General features: G+C 38.3%; 2 protein-coding genes across 2 annotated transcripts; both read right to left on the bottom strand.

Moving 5' to 3' along the window:
* Positions 1-476: 476 nt before the first annotated feature.
* LOC148766877 (uncharacterized) lies at positions 477-959 on the bottom strand. The gene has a single exon (XM_088825851.1). It carries the CDS (start codon positions 792-794, stop codon positions 477-479), a length of 318 nt encoding a protein of 105 aa, XP_088681977.1. The 5' UTR covers positions 795-959.
* Positions 960-10,925: 9,966 nt separating this feature from the next.
* On the bottom strand, positions 10,926-11,444 carry LOC148766878 (uncharacterized). Its single transcript, XM_088825852.1, has one exon. It carries the CDS (start codon positions 11,442-11,444, stop codon positions 10,926-10,928), a length of 519 nt encoding a protein of 172 aa, XP_088681978.1.
* Positions 11,445-11,668: the final 224 nt, after the last annotated feature.

The following is an 11,668-nucleotide window of genomic DNA, read 5'->3' on the forward strand; positions in this document are numbered from 1 at the left end:
GTTTTAGACGCCATGACTTTATCCACCGTTGGATCATCGTGAATTTTTTACCGGAGCTTCCTAATGTGTGAAGCAACGATTAAAAGTAAACAGATTGTATCTCACTTCCAAAAATATAAATTTCACAAGCCTGCTGAAGTTTCCAGGCAGCAACATGCATACTTCTCTTGGAATTGGTTTGGATTGCTCCGTTCGTGATTTTGGAGGACGTTGTTCGTGTTTTGTGTCGTTGCTGAAATTAAAGATGGAGTTTTGGACCGTATTCGAATCCTGTTGTAATTTATATTTCTTAATATATGATTAAATCCCGTATCTTAACACTTATGCATGCTATTAAATTTTAAACAAAAAATTCTACATTTCAAGTGCCGATTCAAACTTATCGTTGGCTCCCAGGACTCGGATTTCCAACAGTTTGCTCCACCCTCGAACGCACCCTAGCACCAAATACGGCGGACCTTGGAAAGTCAAAAAATCTAGGGCACGACCTTTAGGTGTCTGCACTGCACTCGGCTCATCATCATCATCATCATCACATCATCATCATCATCATCATCATCATCATCATCATCATCATCATCATCATCATCATCATCATCATCATCATCATCATCATCATCATCATCATCATCATCATCATCATCATCATCATCATCATCATCATCATCATCATCATCATCATCATCATCATCATCATCATCGTCATCATCGTCGTCATCGTCGTCGTCGTCATCGTCGTCGTTTTTGTCATCGTCGTCGTTGTTGTCGCCGTCATCCACCATATTATCCACCATCTCCTCATCATTGTAGTCCACATTATGCACCGGAGTACGAACATTACCGACATTGTCATCATCGAAAATATAGAAGGCCCAACTCCCCTTGCAATAGCTTCTTCTCTCGCTTTCATTTTCCTTCTACGAGAGGATGCAATAATTTCTAAATCTTTTATGTAATCCCTAATCTTTATATTATTGGACTTCCCACTCAAAGCTTTCATTAAATTTTTACCATTTTTCGTAGCTTGACTCATTAATCATTTGCCTTTACTTTTCATATGTAATTTTGAAAAAATAAAATTCAATTAATATTATGAAAAAAAATGAAAAAAATAAAGATTTCGTGTGATTTCAGCCGAACAACAATGCACAATTTCGTGTGATTCCAGGAGAACATTCAGCAAAATTTCTTGTAGTTTCACACGGAATCTTGAATATCCATTTTTTTTTTCTTAAATCCGTGAATCAGCAAAACTGAATAATTAAATAAACCATCACTTTGTGTAAAATATGGCGAATTTTTGTACCGAGTTCGCATTATTTTACACAAACTCAGTACATCAATTCGCATAATTTACACGAAGTCATGCATTTGGATTGTTTTTAAGCCTAAATTCATGTTCATTCAATATATAAAAAATATAGAAACTCATGAAGTCACCTAGTTCCAGACGAACTCAATACACCTAGTTTATTTGAATATTCCTACTTTCACATACGGATTCACTTCGCATTAGTTTACTTTGGAGACCGCACTTCCCCCTTTTAAGTTTCACTTAGAGTTAGCTCCCCACCCCACTGAAATGTCTGGAATGCCCTCATTAAATAATTTTATATTTTTTTATTCTCCATTATAGCTATACATGTAACCAAACCAAACACCTTATATTCCAACTTTCAATTAATTATCTTGTTATCCAAACACCAAAAATCCTTAACTTTTTCCAAATTTCGCACACTCGTTTCTTCTTCTTCTTCTTCTTCTTCTTCTTCTTCTTCTTCTTCTTCTTCTTCGTCTTCGTTTTTTCTGCTACTATATTTTCTTCTCTATTTTTCTCCGTCCTTGTATCTCTTCTTCTTACGTTTTTTCTTCCAATTTTCTCAAACCTACGTGGATTTAAAGGACCGTGGGTTCATATCAAACGATCAAGAGCGTTCTAAACTTATACAAGAGGCACTTAGTCGTCGAGGTTTAGTTTTCAAGAGAAAAGTAACGAACAATGCATATCAAGAAAAATATAGTCAAGAAAGTTGGGTTGTTCGAATTCTTTTTGTTTTTTTATGCTTTGGGCCTTTGACTAATTTCCTCAGTACGCCATTAACGTATCATAAGTTTTACTCAGAATTATATGTTGTCTTTTACAAACTGAACATATTGAGCATCGTAACGTGTTCAACAAGACACACAAACATATTAATGTAGCAAATTATTGTTTATTACAAAAAAAAAAAAAAGTAACAGAAGAAAAATAATTAATCAGATAGTGAACTATCTGAATCCGCAATTTCATAATCTTAAAACTCGGGTTCTTCATTAAATAACAGTCTCCTATTTAATACGGTCTCTTCGAGTGACCATTGAGGGCTTGTATCAACAAAATTGGAATCTAAATGCTTCTATTGGTGTAACTGCATCTTTTCATTTTTTGGGTAAGTATGTCGAGAAAATATGCATGGGCTGGTATATGACCAATGAATTGCATCTTTTTGTTTAAGCATATTCTGGTATTTATTGATCAACACTTTTGAAGCTTTTTGTTTTTTGGGTGCATATGTCGAGAAAAATGTATACCAACGTACACAACAATAAATAAAAATGTTTCGAGTCACATGTACATCTAAGAGAGCATGCTTACACATAGAGGCAACATTAAATAGGAGACTGCTATGTAAGAGTAATTAGGTTTTGTACAAATGGTCATAATATTTATTTCTTCCTTCGTTTGTACACACATAGAATGGTCGGCGTAGTTGAGATTGAGAGGCTATTCGCCGATATGAATTTCTTATGTCGTCATGGTGAGGTGACTCTGCCCAATTACAAACTCGTTTGGGAACATATTACAGGTCCCGACGGGGGCGTAACACAATTTTCTCGCTGCCAAGCCAATCTCCATAATTTTGTCTTCCACGAAGAAACATGGAAGATAATTTGTTGGTTTTGTTTGTGGTGGGAAGATGAAAAAGAGGAAATTATTGAACCGAATCTCTGGAGGACGAGCCCGACTTTCAGACTATGATACTGTGGATTCAGGCAACTCACTATCTGATTAATATTTATTTCTTCTTGCTCATCCTTTTTTTTTAATGATTGTTTTTGTAATGAAATACACAAAAAAAAAGATAATAAAAAGGGATTCTTGCAAAAGACGAAAAAAAAAGTCCCACATTGATACGAACCCCGTAGAACTTGTTACGAGACCCAATACCTTATGCGGAAGCAAGATCGAAAGACATCCAAAAACAAAGATTCAAAGGGTGGAACCGCGACCCGTTGCCTATAAAGAGGCAAGAACCTTGGTATGTGAAGACGCCACAATCGATTGTGAAAGATCGATTGATAAGTCGGGGTGAACAAACGGAATCCACCGATATGTTCGAAAAGTTCTTAAAGAACCAAAGAGAATATTCTCAATTAAATCATCAAAATTCGTCCATGAAAATAAGCCAAATTGGCAACCTATTTATAAGATCTAAAAAGACTCATTTTTCACAAGGAAAAGGACTCCTACCTAAACTATAATAAGGTAACTTGTAAATAAGAAAATCCTAACCATAAAAGACTCTAAAATAATAAAAACATAATAAACCTAAATTAAAAACGTGAATAAGTAAATTAAATAACTTGATCTTCAAGTCGACTTCTCGATCACCCTTCTTAACTCGCGACATTGAGCTGTGCACGTGCATGCAATTAAAGCTCAATTTCGACACTGTTCCACTTCGAATATCTCTTCGCTCGAAACATGAAAGTTGTAGATCTTTCAGTTAGCTTTCCGAATCATTTTGAATCGAATTAAATGGACTTCAGATGCGAGAGTTATAACTCGAATGGTAGACTCTGCCAGAATAGGCGAGAATCTCGGATGCATTGAATTCGACTTGTCCAACGACTTCTTCTCTTTCTTTTCTTCCAATTCCAAACCACGGACCCTTCAAAGGCCTGATTCAAGCCTTTATTCTTCAATCCCATAACGAACGGCTCCATTAATCTCACTCGCTTTCTCTTCTTCCAATTCTTTGTCTTGGAGCTTGTGCGGATCGTATCATTCTCCCCCTCTTTAAAAGGATTTGTCCTCGAATCCGGACAAATATCACAAGGAGTATAAACAAAATCGATCTCATAATCGATCTCTCTGCTCGGTAGCAAACTTACACATCTCTGCACCACATCGCAGAACACACCATCTTGCAGCCATTGAAATGTGTACGAACATGGATATTTTGTAGCTCGAAGTCCCAATGCGTCCAACCTCTTTATAGAGAATGGATGAAGCATCTCTCTAGGCACCGCCATCTAGTCAACATTCACACTGAGAGTTTGCACTTTGCTTAGCTCGGCATTAACTTCGATGCATGGCTGGCTCGTATCATTCTCCACCTCTTCAAAAGGATTCGTCCTCGAATCCGAATCTTCAATTTCTTCTTCGAGTGGTGGGGCGGTTTTGCACTTTTCATCCTACTTGGGCTGCAACTCAACAATATCGTCTTGCATCCCTTCAATTTTTTCACCAATGCTTTCAACGATGTCTAGAACATTTTCCTCCATGGGAATTTCAAGGTTATCATTCCTCTGAGGTGGTGACACGTAAATAATCTTTTTCTCCTTTGTAGAATCATCCTCAATGTTGGACCACAAGTTCACGAATTGCTTGCTCGGACACTCTCCTCTCCTAGTCTTGAATTGCTGCTCGGTTTTTGATTTCTCTCTTTTAGGCTTTTGCAACGATTCTCTCACCATGCTCGCTGGATAACTCCTTTGCGATTCCCACCTCGGCGAACTCCGTTCTTCTGACTTAGTAACTTGACTCATGCTTTGCATCTTCAATTCCCTATAATAATGGGCAGGAACAAACCTCTTTCTCATAACTGCCTTCATGGACTCCCAATCATCAATTGGTGGTTCTCCACAGCGGCGCCTAGTTAAGACAAATTGATCCCACCAAGTAATTGCATAGTCAATGAATGTTTCGACGGCGAGCTTCACCTTCTTCTTCTCGGAATAATAATGATAATCGAATACGAGCTCAAGCTTTCTTTCCCATTGAATGTACGCATCAGGATCACTATTTCCTTGGAAAGATGGTATTGTCAACTTGAGTGAGCTGAAGTTTTGATCTACGCCATCTCTTTCTCGACCAAAATATTCTCGGCTCGATCTATCCATTCCAGACCCTCGTCCCATACTCTCCCTCCTTGATTTTATAGTGTTCACACCAAAATTTTCATCACGATCTACCTCTTTATCGGGATAAGGTATAACTGGTTGGTGAACATCACGTCGTACGTATGGCCCTCGAACATGTTGATCGTTGTGTAGTTCCTTTAGTTGGGTAACAATTCCTTCCATCCGATCTTGGAGTTCTAGGAAGCGTTTTTCCATTGACGACATCCTACGCTGCTCAATTCTTTCTCCGTAATAACCGGCTTTCTCGGACATGATCAATTTTTTTTTTTTTTGACACTAACAAACTCTAAACAAGAACAAAATTCGAATTTTTTTTTACTTTTTTTTTTTGACACGAACAAACCCTAACTTGGCTTAAAAGAAATCTAAACAAAAATTAAAATTCAATTTTTTTTTTTTTGCATTTTGTATTTTTTTTTGCAAGGACTCTAGACAAAACCTAACTTATACTCTAAGAAACTCAAAACAAATAACCAAAAATTCGATTTATTTTTATTTTGACTCTAAACAATAGAACGAAGAATAAGAGAAAAGAGGACTAGAATTAAGACTCGACAAAAGACAAAAGAAAACTACGATGACACGAACAAGACTGACTCAAAACTAAAGATAAAGATAGGTGAAACCTGTTTTGGATATTGGCTCTGGTTACCAACTGATACGAACCCCGTAGAACTTGTTACGAGACCCAATACCTTATGCGGAAGCAAGATCGAAAGACATCCAAAAACAAAGATTCAAAGGGTGGAACCGCGACCCGTTGCCTATAAAGAGGCAAGAACCTTGGTATGTGAAGACGCCACAATCGATTGTGAAAGATCGATTGATAAGTCGGGGTGAACAAACGGAATCCACCGATATGTTCGAAGAGTTCTTAAAAAACCAAAGAGAATATTCTCAATTAAATCATCAAAATTCGTCCATGAAAATAAGCCAAATTGGCAACCTATTTATAAGATTTAAAAAGACTCATTTTTCACAAGGAAAATGACTCCTACCTAAACTATAATAAGGTAACTTGTAAATAAGAAAATCCTAACCATAAAAGACTCTAAAATAATAAAAACATAATAAACCTAAATTAAAAACGTGAATAAGTAAATTAAATAACTTGATCTTCAAGTCGACTTCTCGATCACCCTTCTTAACTCGCGACATTGAGTTATGCACGTGCATGCAATTAAAGCTCAATTTCGACACTGTTCCACTTCGAATATCTCTTCGCTCAAAACATGAAAGTTGTAGATCTTTTAGTTAGCTTTCCGAATCATTTTGAATCGGATTCAATGGACTTCAGATGCGAGAGTTATAACTCGAATAGTAAACTCTGCCAGAATAGGCGAAAATCTCGGATGCATTGAATTCGACTTGTCCAACGACTTCTTCTCTTTCTTTTCTTCCAATTCCAAACCACGGACCCTTCAAAGGCCTGATTCAAGCCTTTATTCTTCAATCCCATAACGAACGGCTCCATTAATCTCACTCGCTTTCTCTTCTTCCAATTCTTTGTCTTGGAGCTTGTGCGGATCGTATCACACATCCATGCAAAAAGAAAAAAAATGAATTACATTAACTCCTTAAACGAATCAATGGATTCATGATCATCGTTTTCTGACGTCCGACACTCCTCGTTAATCAAACAAAACCCTATCCTGAATATTTGCCTCTTGAGCATGTTGTGCTTCGGCTTCCGGCGGTGGGGCTTCAACTTCCAACGGTGGGACTTGGCGCTTCAACTTCCGGCGGTAGGGCTTCAACTTCCGACGATGGAGCTTCTTCAACATACAAGAAAAACCAACAAACATTCCTTCTGAGTCTTGGAATAAATTCCATATGGTGGTGATGCACATTGAGGCAACGATCCATATGCGCCTTGCCTCCATCAAGACCACGTATAATCCCTCATGCCTCGAAAATCCCAGGCGGTTCTATCCCGAATTCAGCAAGAAAAATTTCCTCTTCCATTTCTCTCTCATTTTCAAAAGTCCACGACATTTTTTACAAGCAAAGGATGAACATGATTTGTGAAAACAAAATAAATTACAACCCCTCTTAAATAGTCTGAAAGAACTGCATGTGAAACGTTGTACCCATACACCTATTAAACGTTGCTTTTGTGTATTCGAGAACATTTATTAAACCCTAACTAAACGTTGTTTTTTTGTTGAGAACCATTAAATGTTGATTTTTTGAGAACAATTAACGTCGCGTTTGGACCCTTGCAATGCTTCATTATAGTATCTCGATTGGGCTTGCACCAACGAAAAAACTTACGAAATATATGGCCCTACGGGATTTGGTTAACACATACATTTGTATGTACGCAACGGACACGTTGTGTGTTCTGCAAACATACATTTAGTAACGGAATACATACGTTTCATTGTACGCAACTGATACGTTTCATGTTCTCAATACATAAGATTATGTGTGAAGTTTAATACTATGTTTCTATTGTTATTTTAATTTATTGATTTTTTTTATTTTATAAATGATCATTAACCAAAACATTATATATGTGTGTAGTTGATAGTGCGTACGAAAAGATTTTAGAGTCATTACACAGACATAAGATCTGAGGCTACTATGTAAGAGTGTTTACTATATAATAGGGTACAAAAAGATTTTAGAGTCGTTACATAAGATCCAATTACATATACATAAGTCCCAACATAAGAACATTAATAAATAAAATCCTGCCCCTACAAAGTTCAATCACAATCCTATATAGCTGGGCTTGCACATGAGTTGAAACACTACAATTACAAGCAAAACAACAACCAACACCTTCATCATCCTCTGTTTTTTCTTGTACATTTGAAGCTCAATTTGCATTTTAGCCTTTATTTACTCCAACAGTAAATAATGGGCTACCAAGTTGCTCTTTTTTTCTTCTTTTAATGTTGCAATGTCATTCTTCAATTTTTTCATTCTCCTTATAAATTTGAGTCCCTTTCTCTTTTAGAAACATCAGCATCATCTACCCACTCAAAAAATCCACAACATTATGGGCTCTGTAAACAAATACAAAATTATACCAAATGGAACATACCTCATATTTAGATTGTTCAAGCTCCGACTTGAATTGGAAGAGCGGTTGGAAGAGAGAATTAGGGCTACATCGCAGAAAAAAAAGGAGAAGAAAAGGGGAAGAAAGGGAAAAATCGAGAAAAAAAATGAGTTGAAGCCCTAATAGGTTGGATTTGGGGCTCATGTCCATTGTCACGTGAAAGGAGAATACATCATTAGAAACATGTATTGGAGTCATTACTCGGTCCATTGTTACTATATCAAATAAGAAGTAAAGAAAAGACCAAGATAATAATAGTATGCGGGTGTACGCTCAAACGTATACCGTTTCACCACAAATGTAGACGGGTGCTACACGTAAAGTGTATGTGGTGTCACCGTCAACGTATACACTGAGCATACATAAAGTAAGTTCATAAACTGAGTTGTTTGAAGTCCAAAATGATCAAATAATACCGTATTAGACATCCATGGGTGATGAGGTGCAAATATGTATATTGGTTTCATTGAATTACGTGTTCGCTAGAGAATGGCCGCTTCTACCTACAATGCCGCTCCTATTTCAACACCTTCTACTCAGTATGAGTGAATCTTCCAATTTGGTGGCAAGTTGGATCCAAATGATGTGAATACTTATAAAATTTGTGCATACATCATTAGAAACATGTTTTATAGTCATTACTCGGTCCATTGTTACTAAATAAAATAAGAATAAAAGAAATTAAAATACCAAGTTAATAATAGTATGAGAATGTGTGCTTAAAACGTAGAGTAATTCACTTGTAAATGTGTTTATGTGTTCGACATAACATATATTTGTTGCTCCAGGAACGTATCCGAGTGAATTTGTTAGGTAATTCAAGGTTCAATAAAACATGTTCCTCCTGTTACGTAAACGGTATGTCAGGATTACATACGTATATACGTTACTCTGTTTTGTAATAACAGTACTTTGTTTAATGCACCATGAGAACATACATAATATGCTTTTACCCAAAATACCAGTTTATAAAATACTAGTTCACAAAATAAACGTAAAATTCATGATTCACTTACGCCAACATTATGAGTCAATAATGAATATACAACTTTCAAACGAAATGCATCAATGGAGCAGGTTTCGCGTACGCCCAGACAGATTCACTGTATTTAGAAAAACAATATGAAAAAAGACATATATACACTCCACAGTCCATGCTTCCTTTTTGTTGGCGACACTCGTTCTATGGAAAAAGAGTCGCAGGCAACTTCCGCTTCATCTTCTAGTAGAAACACTTCTTGTAAAATGAAGCCTACAAATTTATAAATTTATTAGGTTTATCAGTAAAAGCGAGCGAGTACATATATAAGAATATTTCAACCCCAAGAATAAGAACTTACTATTTGATTAGCAATGCGTGTGTAATCATCGCTCATTATCGAGTTCATCAGGTAGAAATATTTCATTGAAGGGTTCAAAACAATCATATACCAATGTCACCCACTGTTAATCGGTACAAGGATATGCCGACAATCGTGGATATTTGTGTGAACATGCCGCGGAGAAGCTTGAGGATACACAGTCGAAGCTTTGCGAGACGAAGAGTGTCCTGGAGGGACAAGTTACTAGGGCAAATGAGGAGAAGATTTTGGCGATTCAACGACTGGAGTCTCGGGAGCGCGATTTCCAGTGACAGCTTGAGCATTGTCTTGCTATTGAACGAGAGAAATCCATAAGGGGGCTTCTGGCAACACCCAAAGGTCTAGCGGTCCTCGATCGTTATCGGGTTAAGTTGTTCGAGAAATATCTACATACTATACTCTTTATGAAGGACGCCTGCCCGATCGGGATGTACTATGTGAAACAGGCCATTGCTGCCTGTGAAGCTGTGGCCGGGGAACAACAGGTTTCCTTTCACTATGAGCCCACCACCGTTCTGGGAAGGATAAGTAGGATGCTTCCATTGTGGAAGGGAGATCCTCAGGAATCGATTGGCTATGCCTGGTGGAAACCTATCACGGAGGACTTGATCTCCTCGGTCGGTTTGCCCTCCTCAGTTCTGGCTGCTCAGCCTTCGAAGTTCCTTGCTCCTGTACCAGTCGGCGAATCTTTCGCGATAGCTGGCCAGACTTTGGTATCTGTTCTGGCGGTCCTTCCCGAGGCGAATCCTGCCCCTGCTTTTTCTGCCCCTTTGGCTTCCTCTACTCCCATCGGCGCATCCGTTCACCGTTCTTCTTCCTCCTAGACGTAGTTGATGGACAATTTTTGTTTTCTTGCTTTGGTTTTTCTTTTGGACAATTCATCCGTATTGAATAATCTGTTTTTTATTTTGATGCCTTAACTTTGCTTTTGATTATATTTAATTATGTTGGTTTGTTGATCTGTGGAAGATTTTTTTTTTCTTTTTGGAATATTTTTCCGGAAAAAATCTCAGAAGCAACCACCTCACTCTCCGCTTGCCCGGAGCTTGAGCTCGATGGGGTTATCTAATGGATTGCCGGTGAGCTCAAGCTCTGAGTGGGATACTAAGAGATTTTTTTTCGGAAAAGATCTCACAAGCAGCCAAAAGGCTCCGCTCGCCCGGAGCTCGAGATCGACAGGGTTGGACTTCACATGCTCCTGTTCTTCTAATAAGCAGTCAACAGGTGATTTCCATTCATTTTACAAAACTTCGGGCTGCGTGCTTGAAAACATAAACTTTGCCTTATCAAAACTTGAGTACTCTATCTTATGCGAAGTACTTCTTCAAGTGTCCTATATTCCATGGTCGGGGGAGTTTGCTTCCATCTGTGGTGACTAGTTCGTATGCTCCTCCCTTCAAAATCTTCTTCGCGACGTAGGGTCCTTCCCATTTGGGTTCCATTTTTCCTATGGCTTTCAGGGCGTCCGCCTGCTTGAGCACCAAGTCTCCTACTTGAAAATGTCTTCTTTTCACCTTTCTATTGTAGGCATTTTTTAATCTCGCCTTCTTCGCCTCGATTCGGATTACGGCTTGCTCTCCTCGTTCCATCATCAGGTCTAGATCCACTCTCAATTTCTCACCATTTTGAACTTCATGAAAGTTTTGCACTCGACTGGAGGACGTACCGATTTCCAACAGGATTACCGCCTCCGAACCGTGCACTAGTGAAAACAGGGTTTCTCCCGTGGCTTCCTTAGGGGATGTCCGATGTGCCCATAGGACTGAGTGTAACTCGTCCACCCAGTTGCCTTTCGCTCTTTCTAACCTCTTTTTAATGCCTTCCATTAGAACTTTGTTCGTTACTTCAACCTGGTCGTTTGCTTGCGGGTGGGCCACTGCCGCGAACCTCTACCTTATGCCCAAACCCTTGCACCATTTGGTCAATCTTGCTGAGTTGAACTGTGTACCGTTATCTGAGATGAGGTATCTCGGCAGCCCGTACCTGCAGCATATATTCTGCCATATGAACTTCATGATCTCCGTATCCGTGATTCTCGCTACCGCCTCGG

Source organism: Erythranthe guttata, chromosome 11 (genome assembly GCF_056151865.1).
Source record: "Erythranthe guttata isolate IM_541 chromosome 11, IM_541, whole genome shotgun sequence".
NCBI classification, from domain to species: Eukaryota; Viridiplantae; Streptophyta; class Magnoliopsida; order Lamiales; family Phrymaceae; genus Erythranthe; species Erythranthe guttata.

Excerpts from the sequence above, each read along its gene's own strand:
- LOC148766877 (XM_088825851.1), bottom strand. The coding sequence starts at position 794 with ATGGTGGATAATATGGTGGATGACGGCGACAACAACGACGACGATGAC.
- LOC148766878 (XM_088825852.1), bottom strand. The coding sequence starts at position 11,444 with ATGGAAGGCATTAAAAAGAGGTTAGAAAGAGCGAAAGGCAACTGGGTG.